General features: G+C 52.9%; 1 protein-coding gene across 6 annotated transcripts in view; it reads right to left on the bottom strand.

Annotated features, from left to right (window-relative positions):
• Positions 1-1,463: 1,463 nt before the first annotated feature.
• Positions 1,464-22,148, bottom strand: part of NF2 (neurofibromin 2) — a 76,238-nt gene continuing 55,553 nt past the window's right edge. For 3 of the 6 annotated variants that reach the window (XM_032883354.1, XM_032883357.1, XM_032883356.1), the window contains 6 exons: positions 21,531-21,653; positions 20,384-20,601; positions 18,926-19,031; positions 15,762-15,889; positions 13,819-13,984; positions 1,464-1,612 (listed from right to left, as the gene is read on the bottom strand). In XM_032883354.1, coding sequence (XP_032739245.1) covers positions 1,562-1,612; positions 13,819-13,984; positions 15,762-15,889; positions 18,926-19,031; positions 20,384-20,601; positions 21,531-21,653 — 792 coding nt within the window. In that variant the 3' untranslated portion in view covers positions 1,464-1,561. Of the gene's footprint in view, positions 1,613-11,747; positions 12,362-13,811; positions 13,985-15,761; positions 15,890-18,925; positions 19,032-20,383; positions 20,602-21,530; positions 21,654-21,706; positions 21,867-22,148 lie in introns of those variants that run through there. The other 3 variants (XM_032883355.1, XM_032883359.1, XM_032883358.1) reach the window with 3 other exon arrangements.

Here is a 22,148-nt window from a genome sequence, read left to right as displayed (position 1 = left end):
GAGTTCCACCCTGCACGCCCCAAGCTTGAGTACACACACGGCTGCCTTCCTCAGGGCAAGGGGGTCCCAGGTGTGTGTGTGTCGGGGGGGGGGTGGCCAACAGGGGACACCGTCAGGTCAGTCTGACTGCGTAAAGGCAGGATCTTTGTGAGTTTCTCGGAACCACACAGGACAATCATAGACCCCCCCCCCTCTCCCAGGAAATCTCCAGACCCTCACTCACATGTCTACACTTAATAAGCCTCTTCTTGCTGGTTCTGACTTATCTCCTACTCTGTGTAATACCCCACTGGAGGGATCCGAATGGCCAGTGGGTCACAGCAGCACCACCAAACCAGAGAAGAGAAAGTGGCCCTGAGCTGAGCAGCGCGGTGCCTGGGGTGGCTCTGGGACCCGCTGCTGCCCAAGAAACAGGGAGCCGTGCACAGCCGACGCAGAGCACCAACAGCGAGGGGACACCCGGCTTGTGCACCTGGCTTGCACTGGGACCCCGCACGGCCCAAGGGGGAATATAAGATAAAGGGCTGCCTAGGCTGCAAGGGCAACACCAAAAGGAGGCCCCGTACAATCAGGGCTTAGGAAGGGCTTGCTGGCACGCGGCCAGGACAGGTGATCTGGACAGCCACACAGACGCGGGGCTCAGCAAGAAGTACCTGGGGGGACTCGAAGCCCCAATGGAGCCTGGCCGGGCTACCAGGGGCTAACTACCAATGACCAGGGAGCTCCCCAGCCCGCCACAGGCAGGAAAGACTAAGGCTGAAGGGGGGTGAGGAAGACACATAGCTCCCGCCTGCCTCCCTGGTCTGAGGCATGAGCGCGTGTTCTGTGGAGCAGATTCCCACACAGCTCTGCTGGCCTCCCTGCCCCTCTGCTGGCAGCCGGCCCGTCATCACAGCCTCAGCCTGAAGTCTTCCCCCGGTCACAACTGTCTTCCCCATTGCCCACCAGCTGGCAGCCAGAGCGCGGCCTTGGGGGTGCCTGGGCTGAAGACCCATTGCGTGGCCTGTCACGAGCCACACGCCAGCTCACTGGTGACATGCAGCAGGCAGGCTGGCAGGCAGGCCGCTCCGGGCCTGGGCTTAGGCAAGCCATACTTCTTTCCATGCCAGTTCCTCACCAGTGGAGATGAATGTTCTGGAACCCAGGGTGCGGTGGGGGCAGGGGCACCAGCCTCCCTGTCTCTGGGGCTCCCGTGCACCGCACTCCCTACAGCCACTTCCCTGGGTTGGGGAGGTCAGCGCTGGACAAGGACCCACATGCCCCAGGGTGCCTTTGACAAAGGAAGTATGGAACCCCACATCAGATGAGGAAAGACAAATACTTCTTTAAAAATTTTTAAAAGAGCTAGAACCCCACAAGAGAGCTCTCTGCAGGTCACAGTTCAAGGCAATTGCACATGAAGGGGGTTGGGCTCTCCACTCAGCTGGGGAAAGTTCCAGAGCTCCCACAGAAGCTCCAAGCTCCAAGCCAGCCCACCTACGAGGACTCCCACGGTGTCTGACCCATCCCTCTGGCGCCGGGAGCAGCAGACGTGACAGATCCTGGGGTGGCTGGGCACCTGCTAGAGCTCTTCAAAGAAGGCCACTCGGGACTTGGCACTCTGCAGGGTGAGCTGCAAGGAAGCAGAGAAGAAGTTGAAAGGCAGCTGGATTCCTGCTTTTGCGATAGATGCCGTCCTGCCTTGGGCACTAAGGGTCCAACCTCAGGGCTGGTTTGGGGTGAAAGGGAAAACTGCTCAGAAAGACGCTGAAGAAGCTGGCGGCCAGTCCCAAGTAAGTTTCCAGATTTGCCCAGGAACTCAAATGAGGAAGTGACAAATGAGGACATGCCAGGAGGGATGGCTGGTGGACAGAAGCATGTCAACAGGAAAATGTCATCAATGTCATCTTTTCACAGAGGGCAGGACACTGGACACTGTAAGAGAGTCTCACGTCCCCATCTGCAAGAGTCTCTAATGTGCCTCTGTGGGGCCCTGCCTGTGGTCATGTCAGGCTGGGATGCTCATCGTCTCCAGGGTTCAGAGGACCAGCTTGGCAGCACAAGCCTCAGGCAAGGCAGGCCTGTGTCAGACAAGGAGGAGTGTGTCCCTTCCACTGCTGGTTCCCCTGGTGGCCCCAAAGCAGACTTGCCTGTGACCTGGCAGCTCAGAGTGGGCTGGGAGGCAATGATCTTTCTAGTTGAGGCTGGTTTTGGCAAGGAGGATGGTGTCCAAGGGGCAGTGCTCTGTCTGGAAACTACAAGGCCTTCCCAGGAAGGCTGCTGCCCTGAGAAGCACAGGGTGGGGAAGCAGCAGAAGGGAAGGGGAGGATCAGGGGTTGAGCTCTTGGCGTGGTGGCAAGGCACGAGAGTTTGTGACCCCCTGGACTGCTGAACCCCTATCCCCTGACTCAGGAAGCCACCTCCCAGGATCTCCCCCAACAGAAACATCCGACTCCTGACATCACCCACCTGGGTGAGACTGTGCTCTACATCCAGCTCCTGGACTTGGCAAAGGGGGTCTTTAAGGAAGGGGGACACTGATCACCTTCATATCCCCTAAACCCGGTTAGTTTACTGTTTCCTACCTAGTAGCAGCTCCAGTGTTTGCTGAGTGAATCAGACATAGGCTAGAAAGGGTGGGATGCACAGGAAAGGCAAGAGCTCCACATGGGGCTGAGAAGACCTGGGCACTAATTCTCCTCTGTCACCAGCTTGCTGTGTGGCCTCAGTGGACCTCTCTGAGCCTCTTCCTGCTGGAGTTAAACCACGGAAGCCGGCTGGACGGTCTGCCCATTCCCTCGAGCTCTGGCAGTCTCTAAATCTGAAAAGTCCTTGGTACTATCTCTGCTCCCTAAAGGTGGGGGAGGGAGGCTCGAAACCCATCGCTTCGCCATCAAACACAGGCAGCGTCAGTGTGCTCAGATGAGACAGCTTGAGAGCCGGCTCCTTAAACCCTGCCAAATCTTGTGGCCTTGAAGTTCCTGACTAACAAGCTGAGTGTAGGGAGGCGTCTGAGCTGTCTTCTTCGGTGGAACCAATTTCAGAAGCCCTCTGGAAGAGCCAGCTCTAATAAGACTGGAGAGAGCTTTCATTTCTTTGCTTAAATGGAACTCCCTCTAGAAGGGAGCCAAGTTTGGATGGGTTTCTCCCTAAACGCAGTCAGAGGAGAACGGCCAGGAGTTATGTGCTCTGTGATAATGGGACTCACAAGGTAACCAGGAAAGAACGAGAACCCGAGACTCACTGGGACAAAATCCTCTCAGGGGAGAATTTAAATCAAAAGGTGTGAAACCAGGGGCGCCTGGACGGTGCACTCATGAAGAGTCCAACGTGGCTTCTACTTGGGTCCTGATCTCAGGGTCCTGGGATTGAGCCCCGTGTCGGACTCTGCAGTCAGGATGGAGTCTGCTTGAGATTGTCTCTCCCTCTCCCGCTGCCCCCTGCCTCCACTCATGCTCACATGCATGCTCTCTCAAATAAATAAATACACTTTTTTTTTTTCTAAAAAAAAAAAGGTGTGAAAACCCAGTGTCTCCACTGAGGTTTCTTAGACCTCAGATGGGCTCCTCAGGGGGACAGGGAGACACCCACAGCCCTTTCCCACACTGAGTCACACACAGGCACATCCAGGCTGCCTGATCCAAAGCCACTGACCAGGTGGGTGGCCCTGGGCGGGTCACTCACTTGCTGTGCTCTCAGCAGTCTGCTGGGAAGCGGGGGTGGTGGCGCCCCTTCCTCACAGGGGGACACGCAGTTACTGGGAAGCACCGCGAGGCACTCAGCAGCATGTGTGAGGTGCGCTGAGAACTCAACAGCTGTTGTTACTCACCACGGCACCCCGCTTTCCCCCAGCTCTGGCTCCTCTCCTTCCAGGGGGGGAGCAGGGCAGAGTGCAGGCTGGAGGCGGTGCAGGAGAGGGCAGGCTCAAGCTCTGTGCCGGCCTTCACGGCCTCCGAGATCGGGCACGAGGCTGCCCCCGAGAGACCTGGCCACTTCCCCAGGCAGGAAGCCCAGGCTGCGGGGGCCTCCGAGAGCCTTCCGCTCGTTTGTACGATGTTGGCTCCAAGAATTCCTGGATCCTCTACCCAAGTTGCGTGCTGGCTGTCCCCTTGAGGTGCCAGGGGAAGGTTTTGGCAGCTCCATCAGCGCCACATTCCAGTTACTCAAGCCTGTGTTTGTTGGGATGCAAAGCCCTGTTCCGGTGGGCCAGAGGCTTCCCTAGATCCGCACCCGACACTGCAGGCCAGGGGCTCGGCCTGACCTCTTATCTTGCAAGAGCAGAAGTGGCACCCCAGCCCGAGGAAAAGTTTGGAGTGAAGTCAAATACTCTGGCCACACAGAAGTAGCAAAGCACCGTAGACCCGTGCCTTCAGCAAGAGGAGAGAGTACCATGGTCTTCCATAAGGCACTAGGCTGCTACAGTGACAGGCAGACCCAACAGACGGAGGTGGCTGACCACACTGCTGCCACTGAGGATGCTGGGAGCCTCCCGCATCGGGCCACAGGCAGACCTGACTGTTGTGTGGCTCCTGGCGGTCCTAATTCCATTAGGGACCCTGCTGTCTGAGAAAATTACCTCCAAAAGCCCACTTATCTGCTGCTGGAACCCATCCAGTCACCACCCTGGCCTCTGCCTGCTCCCCCTTTAGCAGCATTCTTTCTCTTAGACATCAAAATGTCCTCCTCCTGAGTCAGCCAGCTCAACCTGTGCTCGTGCAGGAAAGCAGGTGGGGGAGGCAGCCAGTGAGAGAAGGGTCTGTAAGAAGAAGCCCTGGGGTTCCTTCCTCTGGGCGGCAACTCAGAAGCCCAGGGGCAGAGGTCAGGAGGGCCTCCTGGACACTGCCAACAGCAGCTCCTAGCTGTGCTCCGGCCTGGTTCCTCTCACCTGTGGGATCTGTCACCACCTGCTGTTTCTAGAAAGCTCACTGACTGTCACGTTTACTGTACAGCTACAGGCAGGAGGTATTCATAAGAGAGAAGGGGAGGGTTCAGAGGATCACAGCACGAAGCGAGCCCTTCAGAAAACAAACGGCATCTGTGTGTCTTTGTGTGCTCATGAGAATTGGCTAACAAGCGTCCTGGTTTCCCTGCCACCCGCTCCTGCCCTAAGGTGTACGAGCCCATGTCAGTGTTTGGTCTGCCTTGTCGCTCAGCGACAGACCCGGGTCTCTCTTCACAGCGCCACAGAGCTGGCCTGACGAATGCCCTCACCTCGCTCCTGCGGGTCAGCTCCCATGGGTCACACCGTGAGAACTGAAGCCAGTTTCTCAGCTCCCCCACCACCACCCTGCACTCTCTAGCGGCCCAGCGCTACCCCACCTTACCCTCCAGCCTGACCTGCTGCGGGAGTGGGGAGCACTGCCTCCAGGAGCCAGGAGAATTCCCCAAGTACTCGGGGCATGGGTTCTATGACCACACCGCCACGGCTTATCTCCACGTCTGACTGGGAAGAGGTCTCCTCCGAGCTTCAGTAGGTGTTGAAGCAGAAAAGCCTCAGGATGCCTCGCAGACAGTGGCTGCATCTTTCTGGAATGGGCTGAATCTGGTCCGCCTTTTCGGATTCCTCCCGAGGACAGGTGGCAAGAGCTCTGTTCTGAACACAACTAGTGACCATGTCTGCCACGTGCCGTTCAAAAGTCACACTGAATCCAGACAAGGGCCAGCCACGGGGCTCTTGGAGGTCATGCCCAGCGCCTTGGGGAAGCGGTAAACCACACAGGCCCTGCACAAAGCCCCCCGCCCGCAGTGCTCTTGCCAGTTCCCTGAAGATGACTAAGAGAACATGAAGTTTCCTCACCAGACACTGGGCTGACCCGCTTCTCTCTTCCAGCTGTCTCTTCACATCTGATTAAAATCAGCCGTGTGAATAATACAGGAGGAATTAAGTTCTCTCTCGACCGAACCGGCTGTTCAAGTCTGTCACTAATCCAATTCCACTCTGAGGAGACAAACTTCCTCTGCTTTCCCTGCCGAAGATCTATACAGCTTGGTTTTTATCTTACAGGGGCTCTCATCCACCTGTTGGGCCTTGACCCTTCTTCCTGCCCAGCATCAACAGCCTCGAGCCCGGCAGAGTCCCCCTCGCTTCCTGCCCATTCGTCCCTCAAACTGCCAGTTGTCTGTGGCAGCCAGCAGGCTGGGAAAGGGCGGGAGAGGGAGCCACCCAGAGAGCTACACCTCTTCAAGCAATCACAAGTGTGTGTGGTGTCACCACGTGGATGCGTCCACGTACTCCCAAGTTCAGCAGACATATATGCCTCCTTAAAGAGACAGAGGAGCCTGGCTGCTCTCAAGCCTTGGCAGGACTGGGTGCCCAGCAGGTGCTCCCAAACCCGGGCATGCAGGCCAGATGCAGACTCAACCAGTTCCTGCTCAGAAGGTCAGCATTTCAGGCAGCCCCTTGGGATACAATGATCTGGCACTTGCCCGATCCTAAGAAATGGCTCCAGGGTCTGGGGACACCAAGCCTGGAAGGCACCTGTTACAAGCCCAGGCTCACCAACCCCTTCCCTTCCCCCCCTCCCAGGGGAAGGCACCCAGCTACAAAGGATCCTCCAGCATCATTCCCAATAGTGCCCCCTGCTGGAAAAACACAACAGGAGGCGATCTGCCAACTCTCCTTCCAGCTCTCCTCTAAAAGTCCTTTTGGGGGAATCATTTCCCAAAGTGATGGGAGGGTAACGAAATGTATTCCGGCACAGAGCCTGCAGCAGCAAGGCTGCTTGATTAAGAATGAATTACACTTTCATCAGCACATAGGGAAAATTGATTCACAAGCCTGCATTGTGATAATCTTGTTCCTAAAGCAAAAAGGGGTGGTGTGGGGGTGGGCAGGACACAGAGCCACTTCGGCTATCAGTGACGAGAGAAAGGAAGTGCTACAATTAAGCTGGGAGAACAAAACTAATCAGAGCGCCAGGATTCATCCAACTTGTCTCTGGAGGCCTTGCCTCAATCCACTCATCCCCAGGGAGGAGAAAGGAAGGTGGGAGGGGGACCGTCTAATTCATTTTCAACAATAAGACCCACAATGCTGAACCCATTTTAGATACTAACCTAATAACTCTAGGCTCGGAGACTCTGCTTGTCCCATAAAAATGCAGTGGAATTGAAATGCAAGCCCTAAAATCATGTTATACTTCCTCTCCACCACTACATATTGAAAATGAAGGAGCGGGGGAGGGCACAGATTCAAAAGGACATGCAGATTCTCTGGCGCTGGGATCCTCCAGGAGAAAGCCAACTCTGGAGCAGAAAGGTGACAGCCAAATCCAGCAGTGGCAAATTCCAACATAATCTTTGGTTTCGGGTGTAATCAACATTCCCCCTTCCAAATCAGAGCTGAGGGGGCAGGGCCAGGGAAAGGGGACAGTTGCTGTAAGGTGGCCAGATTGAGCATTTCTGCCATCTTGCTAGTGACGGCTTGCACCCAGATGCCATCTGGCGATGTGCACGGGGAGAGAGCTGTGCGCACACTTACCCCTAAGCAGGGGTGGGATGAAAGGCCAAGTCCATCCCAATTAACACATTCATTCAATTTGCTATTAGCTTCTTCATCTGCTCTGGAGAGAAATGGGCCAGGGAAAACCCCGAGGGCCTCTTTCGTACACTAATCCTTTAGGGACCTAAAGCAGGAAGATGCCTGGAAACTGATGCTTGCCTGTGTCTTGAGCTGCCCGTGTGATGCTGGCAGGGCCCTTTGCTACCCCGTTCCTCTGCCTGGAAAATGGACTAATCAGCCTGATTGACCTCACTGGGCAGGTAGAGGCTAACTCACAGCTAAGGCGTACTCTGAGCACCGAGTACCTCTGCAAGAAGGTGCAGATATCCTGGTGTCGTTTTCAAATCGCCACTACTGGAAGGGAAATCACGGCAAGGATCGTAAGAACAGAACCTCCAGCCCGCAGAATGAGTTTGCATCCCGTCTCTTCCCTCCCACTGTTGCAGTAACAAATCAGGTGCTGGAGGAGAGCTGCACTGAAACACATCTCCAGTGCTGAGGGACCAAATGGAATGTTTTACTGCATCAAATAAGGCCCAATAATGTCCTCAGGCACTTCCAAATGGTTGTAAAATATCCTAGGAGGGCAAAGCAGGTTTTGTAGGCTCCTCAACGCCTCCCCAAAGGGCAACTGCTTGACGGGGAAAAGTCTTCCAACCAAAAAGCGGAACTAGGTCATGGTCTTTTGGAAGAGAGGCTGACAGAACCTTCTACCTAGAGAGCTACCAGAAACAAGCAAGAGAACAGTAAGCCCACCTCAGTGGAGAGGCCCATGGACATCTAGCTGGTGCATGTATGAAGTAGGAGTGGCCCTCGGGGGGTGAGCCCCGGCACCACGTCCAGGGAGACCATTCCCTGAAACCAGGCCACGCTTCCCAGCGCCTTCCCTGGGCTTCCCTCAGAGTGGGGAGGAGTTGGCCACTGCCCTCTCTTCCATGTGTTTTCTATCCTGCCGTGCTGCTGCACCTTGCTAATCCTTGCTTCCACCCTGTGCCCACCCCCCTTTCTTCTCCTGCCCCACTCCAGCCTCTGTCGCCCTTCAGCAACAGCAACAATAGAAGATTCTGGAGCTGGGGAGCCAGTGCGCTGCCTCTTATGTCAGGGCGGAGGATGCTGCAGCGGTCAGGGTCCAGTCTGCAAAGCAGGCGGAGCCACTTGGCTTGAGCGACCGTGGTCACAGAAGGCCTGAACGCATGAACCACACAGCAGCAACAGAAACTGTTCAGAGGCGGCTGACCAGAGGTCACCAGGGAGGCTGTGGCCATTTGTTTTAATTGTGGGAGACGCCTTTCATGCATACGCAGTCTTGCCCTGTGATTTATCACTTCCCCGGGTGTTTTAAGTGTTCTACTTCACTTCGCCAGCCCTGCGTCTCCAAGGGGAGTCCGCGCAAATTGAAGATGACATTGGACTTTTATGTCTTCCTGATTCAAGAGGCAGCTATGGCTTCAGAGTACTGTCAGGACTCCTCATTCCTACTCCTCCACCAGCGCAAACCACAGCCGGATCTTGAAGGCTCAAACCATTTTACTAATAAAACAAGCATTCTAAGCTCCATGACCCCCATGATTCTCATCTGTCGATTTCCTTTGAAATCCCATGCTTCCTTGGAGATCAGGGGCCCAAAACTGATGACAAGTCTGCAGGCACTCAGATCCGCTCAGGATCAGGGGAGTGAAACCTGTCCCTTGAGAGGAGATGAAAGCAAGACCCTGAAGTGTGCAAGCTCCCGGACTGCATTTTCGCCTCCCAAGTGTGCAGCACAGCTGGCCACTGCTCACCTCATTAGCACTGTGGCTCTGAAGCCTATGACACCTGTGTCCCCCTCACCCCAGTCTCACTGCTAGACCTCGCTTCCTCACTTGCAAGACTCAGAGGCCAGGAATACGTGTCACTGTCGCTCTCCCTGAGAATGAATGAGTCTCGGTTCGGGGGTGGGGGAGACGGCTTTTGATCACTACGTGCCAATCTGGGTCACGCGCAAATGCCAAACCAACTGCACTGATTGTCAGCTGAGGGGGAAAATGTGGGGAGTTAAGATCAGCAGGAGGGGCAAAATACACCCTTGCAAACTCAAATCAGATAGTAAAAGAACCAGGGAAGTTAATTCTGGCTTTTTCTAAGTTTTTACCTCCAAATATACAGAAATTAATTGCTGAAGTCTTATGGTGAGCTATTTCCTGTGTATTACCTCATTTACTGCTCAAAACAATCCTGGGGGTTAAGGACAGTTTCATTCACTTTTTATAGTAGGTGAGGACACTGGGCTTTAAGAGAAAGTAAGAATTATGGAGAAAGTAAGTGGCAAAGCAGTGGTAAGCTCAGTTAACCAGACCAGACAGCCTCTTGGCATTTCTAAGGGAACATGGTAACCCCTGAACCAAAGGGTAAACCCCTGGAAATTAGCACCCCCGAGGGTACTGCGCAGACAGTGTCAGACACAGAAGCCTCAGTCAGAAGAGCACTGAAGGCGATGAGGAGGAGGAACGTGCCCGGATCACAGTAGGTAGGTAGGCAGACCCATTCTTTTCTTGAAGAAATCAATGATCAGAAAACATTAAAAACAAAACAAAAAGCAGGGCAGGCTGCTTTGAACCAAGACTCAGGAGTGAAACTCTGTAGTTCGCCACTAGCCTTCCACATCCCGGACTTTGCAGATGGAGCTCTGCCCTTTACATTCTCGGTGGTCTCACTTCCAAAGCCCACCGTGGTGTTTCCTCTTCAGTTAGGCTCACTTTGGCCCAGACGGGAGCAGGCACAAGCCCAGAGCTACCTCTGAACAGGCAGGTGGCTGCTCGACAAGTGTGGTCACTGGCCCCAGGGACTACCGAAGTCCAGGCAATGGAAAGGGTATCAAACTTCAGGTGTAGCAAAACCTCCATTATTTCATCTAGTGATCCTGAGATAAGTCCAGCTGTATTAAAAGCCAAGTACATGCTTTTATTAACCCTCGAGTAATCAGAATCCTTGATTAATTGGAACATGGCAGCCTGCTTTGAAAACAAGTTCACATCAAGATTTTTTTTAAAAAAAAAGGCTTCTGTGAATGTCCTAGGAGCAGTACAAATTTGACTACAAATCAAACCTCATTTGTGTATAATAAGAGCTCAGTGAGAACCGACGGTCAAAATCAGGCCCCTGAAGAATCTAATCGTTCTGAATCATTACAGAAAGAAGAAAGATGAAATCGTCTCAAGGTGGAATGGTAGGGTCATATGCAGGCATAGCTGACAGCACGGGCTGAGACAGGAAGGGACTTTCTGCTGGGCCCGGTGCCAGCCACAAAGTCCAGGAAACCACGGTGGATCCACCCCATGGTCTTCTGGGCACCACGGGGTCATGAGAACAGATAATCCCCCTGGCCTGCCTAATTCCGGGGTTCGGTCATATCGCCCTGCTCAGAACATACACGGCTTGGTGTTGGGGCGTTTGATGTCAACGTGTGGTATGAAAGCCGAAGAAACAGGAGCCTGCTAACTCAAAGCATCACACACAAATCAGGGTTCATGCTATGGGATCTTGGAGCTACTGACAGATAGAATCCATCTTGTAATGCGATCCATCTGGGACTTTAATAGCGAACCTCTCTTGCTTGGATAATAACCGCAAATAAGATCTATCTTACGCCAGATCTCGCTTTTTGGTAGAAAGCTTCCAATGTGGGGCGCCTGGGTGGCTCAGTGGGTTAAAGCCTCTGCCTTCGGCTCAAGTCATGATCTCAGGGTCCTGGGATCGAGCCCCGCATCGGGCTCTCTGCTCGGCAGGGAGCCTGCTTCCCTTCTTCTCTCTCTGCCTGCCTCTCTGCCTACTTGTAAACTCTGTCTGTCAAATAAATAAATAAAATCTTAAAAAAAAGAAAAAAAAAAGAAAGCTTCCAACGAGCTTATTTTATTCTAATAGCAGAAACTGTGCTGAGGACACCAAAGGACATGTCCTATGTGACTGTCGGGTGTCAGTGGGCTCACTGGCTTTCATACCGCTGGGGATCAGGAGCACAGGGAGGGTGTTGTGTTATTCTGGGCACTAAAATGCTCCCCACTGCCGAGGCATGTTGGGAGGATGACGAAGCACTGCAGAAGGAAAGCAGTAATCATTCCACTAATTCACTCAACAACCACTGACTCTGCTCATGAGCTGGGTGCCGGTGGCTGTCCCAAAGTGAGTTCGTGCTGGCCACAGCTCTACCCCAGGCTATGGTGGAGCTGAAGCAGAGATGGCCTTTATAGTGCCGAAGGACAGACAGTCCAATTGGACTACAGATCAGACTGCTGTGCTGGTGGTTTGCTTGACTTGGAAAGAAAGAGGATGTGTACAGAAAGGGGAGGCTCTAACAGAAAATGAGGGAGTGTGGGCAGCCCCTTCGTTCCACCACCAGAAGTGGCCTGCTATGACCATGGGTCTTCGGAAACTGTCACCACATGATAGTCTTGATCTGGAGTTAAAGATGCCCCAATTTATCCCATTTCCATGCTTGGGCTATTTGTCTAAGGACTACACCACTGAGACAAAGGACTTTTAGACAGACCTCACTGGACAAGAAGCCATGACCATCCCCAGCCCAACGATAACACAAGATGTGAAGGACAGCCGGTCCTACAGCCCCATGACATGCTCTTCAGAACGAGGCAGCCTTCTGGACCCCTGGAGGCTGGTCTGGCCCCACAGGGTGGACGCCTGCTCTCAGACTCAAAGCATGCTGCGGCCAGTACCCAGGTACCACCTGCCCTCGGGAGGGCTCGGCATGGCCCAGGGACAGAGACAGGCAAGCTCATGCATGGGTTAGTATCACAGAGGGTAGTACCATCACCACATACAGAGTACCTGGGAATAACCTACTTTGAGGGCTCAAATGCAGATAGGTCTTCTGCCTTGGGCTTGAGGCTAAACCAGCAAAATAAAATGAAGAAAAACAAAAACATACCCTGTGATATCAACAATGCCACATGTGCCATTTGCAAAATGCTCAGACAGGCCTGAAATTGTGACAAGTGACTTCATTTGTTTGTGTTTATGGCTGGGAAACAGGTCTCTCCGGCTTTCAGCACTCCAGGTTCCCGTGGCTGAGGGCCCAGCTCACCGCAGCAGCTGCAAAGATGAGACTGCTTCGGGTGCCCAGATGGGGGAACCGGGGGCTGGGGAGGGGACGGTGCTGGGGTAGCTCCTTCAAGGGCGGACTGGCTCACTGGCCCAGGGGTCATTTTACCTCTAGGCTCCCCGGGTGAGGCCTCACGTGACCTCTCCTTCTGCTAACTGTTTAATAATTTCATTTCGGAAGGGAAACCCAGTAAATGACGGGAGCAGAGGAAAGCAGAATGTGCACTGGGGTAGTCTTTCCTTTTCGGTTATGCTAGTAAAAGGAATTCTCTACAGGGTGCCAATACTAAACTGGAGTTCAGAGAGAGAATTCCAGGCTCCTGACTGTACCCATCAACAATGTCAAGGAGGTAAGGAGCCCTTGGGAGTTTTCAGATACAGCTCAACTATTGAAAACAGATACTCCTGGGGCGCTTGGGTGGCTCAGTAGGTTAAGCATCCGCCTTTGGCTCAGGTCTTGATACCCGAGTCCTGGGATCAAGCCCCACAGCAGGCTCCCTGCTCGGCAGGGAGCCTGCTTCCCCCTCTCCTTGCCTGCTTCTCTGCCTACTTGTGATCTCTGTCTGTCAAATAAACAAAATCTTAAAAAAAAAAAAAATTAAAAAAAAATTCAGGATTTAGGGGGCACCTGGGTGATTCAGTGGGTTACAGCCTCTGCCTTCGGCTCAGGTCATGATCCCAGGGTGCTGGGATCGAACCCCGCATCGGGATCTCTGCTCAGCAGGGAGCCTGCTTCCCCCCACCTCCAGCCCGCCTGCCTCTCTGCCTACTTGTGATCTCTGTCTGTCAAATAAATAAAGTCTTAAAAAAAAAAATCAGGATTTGGTTTCTTTAAAACAAGAACAGAATTTTTTTTATAGTCCTTGCGTTTAAAAACCCAAAAAGACCATTCTCAACAGCCTCTGTTTCGTTTTGCTTTCTCAAGAAGTAAGGCAACTCCCTGGGCAGAACTCCCCTTGGCTTAAAAGACAGAATCGCTTTACTGCTAAATGATGGATCAAAACCCATCTCATAACAGTGATTCATTTCATCTGAGCTTTTAACACAGGCTCCCCTTCCATCAAGCCAATGGGTTCACAGTCATTGGTGGATTAAATTCCCTTTCTGGCATGAGTTAAAAAATTTCCTCAAGTACATATAAAAAATGGTAACAGTCTAATGACTCGGCTGCTCAGGAAACCAGATGCCAACCTCACATTTCATTAACAACCGTCCTGATCGGAGAAGGACTGGAGACTCGATACCTTTTTGATGGTATTGTGCTTGCTGCTGGTGCCACCCCGGTCGGAGTTCTCGTTGTGCAGAATATCCAAAGCTGTCTCCCTCTCTTTGAGTTTCAGGGCCTCGATCTCAGTCTTGAGTTCATTGAGCTGTTCCTGCAAATGCTTGCTCTTCTCCATGTACTCCACTCTGTCAGCAAAAGGACAGTGTGTGTCACAGCTTTTGGTGGCCCTGAGACATGGGATCCAGGGCCCCATGCAGCCCAGGGTCCACGTCTCTGCCCAGCCACTCCCAGGCTGAGGGAGCCTGGGCCCATCACCTAAAAGGTCTGAATCTGTTTCCTCAGGGTAATGCTCACAGAGCTATGGTCAGAATTAAGTAAAAGCAAGTGCAGGAAAGGCCCCTGGTAAACTCTTCATAAAGTAGTCTCTACAAATACCCATGACTGCAGAGAGCTTTGAGTTCTGCACAAGCAACGACACATGAATCAACACTCCCGGCAACCAAGACAATTTCCTTGTCTCAGTCCTGCTCTGATAAGTGATTCTGTTCAAGTGACCTCTTCCGATAGGCCCTGGCCACATCCCTACTTGTTTTGCGATGTCATCTCCTAAAGAGGGTGCAACCCCAGGAAGAAAAAGATCCCCGCCATCGCCTGCAAGTAGATACTCTGTATCTGTGATGGTGAAAATCTGGAAATCATCCTCAAAGTGTCTGCCTTCAAGGGCATCCGGAAAACCACGCAACACAAACACAGGAACTTTCTATAGCGATGCCCATGGCTGGTATGTGGCTTCTGTCATGTGCACGGGTAATAAGAAAACACAACGTATAAAAAAACAGGACTCAACAGAAAGTAGCCTCACCCTGCTCACAACCACGAAATGCTCACTGTGCCTGGTCAACGGAGAAAGGCTGGAAGGGCAACTCGGACAGCAGATACCACAGATAAAGAGGCTGTGGCTGCTCAGCCTGGGCTCCAAGGAGACACTGTCCCGAGAGAGCAAGCCCAGGGATACTGGACAAGGTGAGAGCCTCACACAGGCCTCACACAGAGACTCACATGGGCTTGGAGCTGAATCCTCGTTCTGCCCCTCACCAGCCCTGTGATGCTGGATGAGCTCATTAAACACTGTAGATCTCATTTATAAATGTCACACTAAAACCTACCTCTGATGTCAGCTTGATGTTCGTTAGCAGGAATGAAATGAGACAATGCTAGAAAGCCCCGCCACCCAGGCACTCTGTACATGGTTCTCCAGCAAGCTGTGGCACAAGCGGCCAACTTGGGGGTACAGCTCAGTGGTAGAGCATTTGACTGCACAAGCGGCCAATTTACCTACGGCTGGGAACTGGGGGAACTGCAGCCGGATTTCTTCTGCAGCGAGACTCCTTGCTTGCCTCAGTTCCACCAACCGGGAAAGGAAGGAGGAGCGCACAGCAGAAACCGCTACGAGCAGGGCAGGCAGGGCTCAGCTCAGGGCTACCCCAAGCAGCAGGGCTAGCCTGACCCAGATGTTTGCTCTCCTCCGACCTTGAACCCGAGTCTCTTCCCTGACCCTCATTCTAGACCTGGGAAGTGCCGCCCGCGCCTGTCTTAAGTGCCAGAGAAGACAACCAGGAAACCTGATCTGTTCCGTGCTCGGACATTATCACAGGTTCTACCTCCGTGCGAACAGCAGTCTGACTGACTTGGAGATCCCTGACAAGCAGTCCTAGACTGTAGATGAGGTTTCAAACCGCCATAAACTCCAGGTCACCAATCAAGGATCATTGTTAGCCTGCAAGACTGAATGCTGGCGTGATGTCCTTCACTTCTGATGAGGAAATTCTTCCTTCAGAGGGTAGGAACAGAGCAACCCCTGCAGGGCTAGTGACAGGCTCTTACAGTGACCCTCCACATTCTCCAGGTCCAGATGGCCCCACTCTAGCTGGGGAGGGTACAAGGTCAGGGGGGACTACGTACTTTTCTTTCTCTATCTCCATGGAAAGCCGCTTCATGTCAGTATCCTTGAAGTCGAAAGACAGGCTGTCACCAATGAGGTTGAAGCTTGGTATATCAGGAGGCAGTGGTGCTGGAATTGGGTTCATGGGCTATGAATGAGAAATCTCCAGTTAGGAGGGCCAGGTTCTATGAGAACTGGGCCACTGCTGTGTTTACCATCCCCCTCCAGCATCCACAGAGGCAATGGGCATAGCTTGGGTCCTGCCTCCCACCCAGCACCACCATGGCCTCAGGTCACCACTGTCACTCATTTCTCCTCCTCCAATCTACCCATGTTGGCTGCTGCCAGATGATAGACCCCAAAGATCTCAGATCCAGGTAAATCATTCCCTTCCTCTCCCCTCAAACCTTTAACAGCTCTTTGTGCTCAGCCAAATTGAAAAACAAACTCCTACTCACTTCTTCGTTGAGGAAGACCCCGGGCTAGGAGCTAGAGATGCAGAGAACAAGACAGAGTCCCTAGCTTGGAACAGCTGAAAGTATTATCCGGTAAACAGAGGGTGCTCATAGACCATCATGGTTAGGTAAGAGAGATGCTGTAGCCAGAGAGTAAACAGTGGCCAAGGGAGCTGGAGAAGGCTTGCTAGAAGAGATGCTGCTTCTGCTGGCACCAGATGATGTGCCAGAGGAAAAAGCTTAACCGGCAAGAGGCATGGAACTGGGCAGCGCAGAGAAGGCTCAGTGAGAACGCTGACGGAGGCGGGTGGGAGACAGAACCAGACCCTAAGGAGCTACCCTGCATGGTGAGGGGCTTGGGTTCAGATGGAGACAGAGGAGGGTTTGAAGCAGAGGATGAAGGGATTATGAGGACTTTCTCATCCCAAAACAAAGGGTCATCTCAAATATGGCCCCAATCTAGTCTAGCTTTTCCTAGGAACTGCTTGCCCTAACAAAACATGAACAGTACCATTTCTGTTCCTTTGCTTAAACCACTGCTCTCCCTATACACAATCTCTCTTTCAAGGCCCTTCTCAAATACTAGGATTTCTCACCAAAGCCTTTCTAGATCCCTCTTGGCCAGATGGCAACTCTCTGCTATGCGTTAACATTGTGTTTTTGGTTCTGTTAGGGCACTTCCCTAACCCCGCCCTGTAAAAAAAAATCCCTTTTGGCTGTGTCTTCTTCTTCACTGTTGGCAAGTTTCCTAAGGGCAGGAAGGATCTGCCTCTCTCTTCACCTTTGGATCCTTGGCTGAGTCTGGGACGGCATCTGGGAAAGGGGAGAGGCCCGGAGCACTCATCTGAGACGATGACAAGGCCTGAGGCAGACTGTCTGCGTGGGCGTTGAAGGTGGTGCTGAGAGGGGGCTTCTGGGGTACTAGAACGTTCCGTTTTCTGATTTGGGTGCTGGGTGCATGGGTGTGTTGAGTTTGTGAGAATTCATCAAGCTGTACACTTATAATCTGGGCACTTCTCTGTACATACACTATAGCCCATCAAAATTTCCGAAAAGATGGGCGCTGAGCGCTGCACTGTGGGTGAGAACAGACACCGGTACGACCTCTGTGGAGAGCATCTCGATGGAAAACCTAACCCCACAGCTCTATTTATGAGAAGTTATTCTACCAGTATATTCACCGTATGTGCGAAGATTTGTGCTCAGGGGTATTTTCTGCAGTTTTGTTCACGACTGCGGAAGAAAACAGACTAAATACTCATCCATAGAGAACCACTTAAATGAATTACAATCCATCCATACTGCGAAATAGGATTAAAAGACTGATATGAACTCCTCCACGACTTATTTATTTACTGCGTGTAGAGTGTATAAAGTTTGCTCCAGTGTGCGTTGTTTTATTTATTTCTATATTTTTAAAGATTTTATTTTATTTTATTTTATTTTAAAGATTTTGTTTATTTATTTATTTGACAGACAGAGATCACAAGTAGGCAGAGAGGCAGGCAGAGAGAGAGAGGAGGAAGCAGGCTCCCTGCTGAGCAGAGAGCCCGATATGGGGCTCGATCCCAGGACCCTGGGATCATGACCCGAGCCGAAGGCAGAGGCTTTAACCCACTGAGCCACCCAGGCGCCCTAAAGATTTTATTTTTGAGTGATCTCTGCACCCAACGTGTGACTCAAACCCGCCATGGCGAGATCAAGAGTTGCATGTTCTACCGACTAAGCCAGCCAGGAACCCCCCACATCTCAGGTGCCCAGCCCAGACAGTGGCAGACGACCTGCGGCAGGACCATCGGCCCACTCAACCCACCGGGCCGTGAGAGACAATCAGGAATGGCTGGCTTGGGGTGGCCTAGAGAACCGGAACAGATGACAAGAGCACGCTGCTCACATTTCCCTCCCCCTCAAACCCTGGGCTACTTCAGTCACTGTGCACCTCTTCACTGCCTATGCCGTACGAGTGGGCAGTGCGTGTGTTTGTGCCTGTGGGTTACACATGCACACCTGTGCGGTGGCTGAAAACACCCCCCAGTCTCCTGCCCACCTAGCTCGTTCTGACTTCCCCTCTAAGAGCCCGCCCAGGTGCCACCCTATGCCTCTCCTGCCCCTGCAGGCTGGGCTACATTCTCCTCCAGGCCCCTGTGCACCCTGTCTGGGTACAGACTGAGCATCTGCCTGGTATTACATGGAACAGAGCAGTCTACTGAACTGAATGCACAGAGGAAGGGCAGGGAAGAGACTTCTCTATTCACTGTGTGGCCCTGTTTAATTGAAGTCTGCCTCCTTGTCCCAAAATTGAGTCTGGAAGCTTGTTTTTACGTGACAATCGTTCATTCTGAGGTACACGGGGTACCCCTGCCCAGAACTACAATGACAATATATGGTATACACAGGTAGCTTGAAGGTTACATTCAGCTTGGCATCCAGAGCCTATCCTCTTCTGAGGATAACCTGGGGCTATACTACTTAGAATAAGAAAAACATTTCAGAGCCGGGAAAGGCCCTGCTGCCTGTTATCTAGGTAACTGGACAGGTGACTTGTCCAAGGCCAGACGGCAGACCAGGCATCCTCTCCAGTCCCCAGCTGCAGGCCCGCAGCAGCACTCACTCTGCCATGGCCCCACCCGGGGAACCAGAGGAAACGGGGAGCAGAAGGGCTGGGAGAGAAGGGAAAAAGCTGTGAGGTCTGCAGAAGCTCCAAGCTGGCAGCCCCCAGCCAGGCTCACCGGGTATGTGGGCTTGGTGGTGATTTCCAGGAGCTTCTGCTTGGCTCTTCGCTCTGCCTCGCGGGCTTCCTGCAGGTCCTGCTTCAGCTGATCAGCCTCCTTAGCCCTGCAAGGAAAGGAGGAGCCAGTCAGCTCCTCGAAGGCGACAGGTGGCAGAAAGCGAGCCCTCTGCCCCACTATTCCCCTGGAAATGAAGGTCATGGGTTAATCCTGAGGACGGCACCAGATCAGGCAAACAAGGTCAGTGGCTGTGGGGGCATTTATGTGAAAATCAGAACTTCCAAAGCAAGGACAACATTCCTGAGTTCCGTTCATTGCAACAGTAAATCTAAACCAGAAGAGCAGGGAAGCCAGTGGGCAGGAGTCAAGTTCAAACCTTTGCAGTTGGTGGAGGGGGAGGAGAAGTGGAGGAGAAGCTAGCAGCTTCCTCTGCTTCACTTCTGGGTGAGAGTGGGCTAGGCAAAGGTACAGTACAGTGGATCGGAGGTCTAATATTGGATTCTGAAGGGCAGGATGGGAGAGAACTGATTCTTCACAGCCCCTAAGTAAAACACCTGCAGGCCTGGGGCCAACCTCAAGCAAGATGACGAGCACCAACGCTGAGGGCGTCACACCTCACCCTGCAAGACACAGGACCCAGGGGGCCCGGCTCAACATGCATCAGTCAGCAGGGGAAGTGACCCGCACACAGAAAGAAAGGGGCCCGAGACAGGGCAGGAAACCAAGAACCATATTCCCAGAACGACATGCAAAAAGTGGAGAGGAAACTGTAGTGAATGCACCTTGGTAGCAAAAAGCCAAATGCAAGTGTTCGGAATCAACAGAGCCAAATGCTGTGGGGAATGCGCCAGTGTTTATCTGAAGACGGCAGGGCCAGAACAATCCCGAGCCTAGAACAGTCTTTGGGAAGTAGAGACTACAGTTCCATCCTTCAACCTGGTTGTAAGCTGGCCACAAAGAGGACCCTGGCCCTCCCCTCCTATCTGCCTCAGGAGCCTTAGCACCAAGAAGGGACTGCAGGGAAGGGGGTTCCTCCTTACTTCATTAAGGGTAAATAGCTGCTGTCTCCCCACATGTCCCCTAAATGAAAAGGGAAAAGAACCACATTTTTTAAATGTAAGAAGAGCCTCCTTACAGCTCCTCAGCTGAAAGCAGCTGGCGGCCGTGCTTGATGGCTTTCCTGCCAACACGGCTATCAGAGGGATGGCGGTTTATCACAGGCCCAAGCATGGCCAGAGGTCCACTCAACAAGAGAACTGTGTTCCTGAGCCTTTTTACTAATTCCAGCCCTCAAACCCTATACCGGCTTAAGTACCAGTTCTCACCAACCTGTCAAGGGAGGAGCCTCCCCCCGCCCCAGAAGATGGAGAAGCGGCTTGCAGACAAGTGCAGTCAAGCTCTGCATGACTGGATGGGCCTTCGCCTGAGCCCCAGGGCCCGGGACTCCCGACCTCTCACCTCCTCTCTGACTCCTCGGCCATCTTCAGCGCCAGCACCTCGGCCTCTAGCACCTTCTGCTCCATCAGGCGCTTCTCCTCCTCTGTCCGAATGGCTGTGGCCTTGATGCGCTGCATTTCCTGTTCAGCCTCTGCAGCCTTCTGTGCCAGGAGTTTGGCCTCCTCCTCTGTGATTTGGGCCTTTTCTGCCAACAGGTCAGCCGTCTCCTCAGACCGCATCTGGAGAAGACCACTGTCAGCTGAGATGGGGACCACGTACCCATCACCCCACCCCCCCGATGTGGCCTCAGACATTCAGGTCAGCAAGAACCAGGGCCTCCGGGGCCCTGCCACTGAATGTCCCATCAGAGGACACTTGGGCACGGGATGACAAGCCATACTCTCAACTGTTTGGAAAGGTTCTTCAGGTTCTGCCTACGGGGAGCAAGAAGAAAGCGCCTTTCTGAGTGTCCACTTGAGCTGAGGCATATGCTGTATGAGGAAGAAAACCAACTTTACCTTGTTTTTTCCTTTTAAATCAGTGGTTCAAACCAGTAGAGACTGCTCCCCTGGGAGACAGGTAACAATGTCTGGAGGCATTTTTGATTGTTACAAGTGGTGAGGGGGCGCGTGCTACTGGCATCTAGCGGGTAGGGGGGGTCAGGGACACTGTTAAACATCCTGTGAGCCACTGGACAGCTCCCACCATAAAGGGTGATCTGCCCTCAGTACCAGCTGAGAAGCCCCACTTTCTTTTTATTTTTTAAAAAAGATTTTATTTATTTGACAGACAGAGATCACAAGTAGGCAAAGAGGCAGGCAGTGGGATGGGGGCGGGGGAAGAAGGCTCCCTGCTGAGCAGAGAGCCCAATGTGGGGCTCGATCCCAGGATCGTGATCATGACCTGAGCAGAGCCGAAGGCAGAGGCTTTAACCCACTGAGCTACCCAGGCGCCCCAAGAAGCCCCGCTTTAAAGGCGAGACCCAGTCAAAGTGGGGCTCAGTCCGCCTCTGCCAACACAGGTGGAAAGAAAGGCACTGATTTTTTTTTTTTTTTTAGCTGAAATGTCAAAGCATGTTACTAATCTGTGGTCGTTGGGAGGCTTAACTTCCTAAACCCACGAGAGTCCCCATGTAGCCTCCAGGGGCCCAGACCCCCAAAGCAATCACCAGAGCTTCGTTGGCCATTGTTGCCTCTTCTTTCATCTGCAGCAGCCTCCTCTCCAGCTCGTCCCTCGTGCGCTCTGCCTCCTCCCTCATCTGCTTCTCTCGAGCAAGTCGCTGCCGCTCCATCTGAAGGCCAATGACAGTGACCACTGAGTCACGGAGCCCTCACGGAGCCTGCAGTGCCACGGGGGCCCGAGAATGCCCAGTGTCCAGATTCCCCCAAGGAGACCCTCTTTTCTCCCCTTTACTTTAGGTTGCCAGTGTCGTTCTTGTCACCCGCCACCCTTTGTCCTTCGAAACCAGCTGCAGGATCGAAGGCTGTGTCCCTTGAAAAAACGTCTAGAGGTGAGAGAACAAACACAACAATAAAAAGGCGAGCCCTGTCAAGTGTACCGGGATCGAAGGTGCCATTCTTCCGCACTGTGTGCTGAAATGGCCACCCTGCCAATATCCCTTTTTGTTGGGAGACTTCACATGGCTCTGCCCTGCGGCTGACAGGACACAATGTAGGTTCCTTCTCCCTGAGACGGAGCCCCAGAAACACACCGCTCACTTCTGGCTGGAAGAGTCACTTTGCCATTTCTTTTCCACATGGACCCCTCCCACATCTCTAATTTCTTC

This window comes from Lontra canadensis, unplaced genomic scaffold, assembly GCF_010015895.1.
Source record: "Lontra canadensis isolate GAN:19392208 unplaced genomic scaffold, GSC_riverotter_1.0 scaffold87, whole genome shotgun sequence".
Lineage (NCBI taxonomy): Eukaryota > Metazoa > Chordata > Mammalia > Carnivora > Mustelidae > Lontra > Lontra canadensis.
Note: the sequence above shows the minus strand (reverse complement) of the source record. Positions and strands in the feature narration are given on the sequence as shown.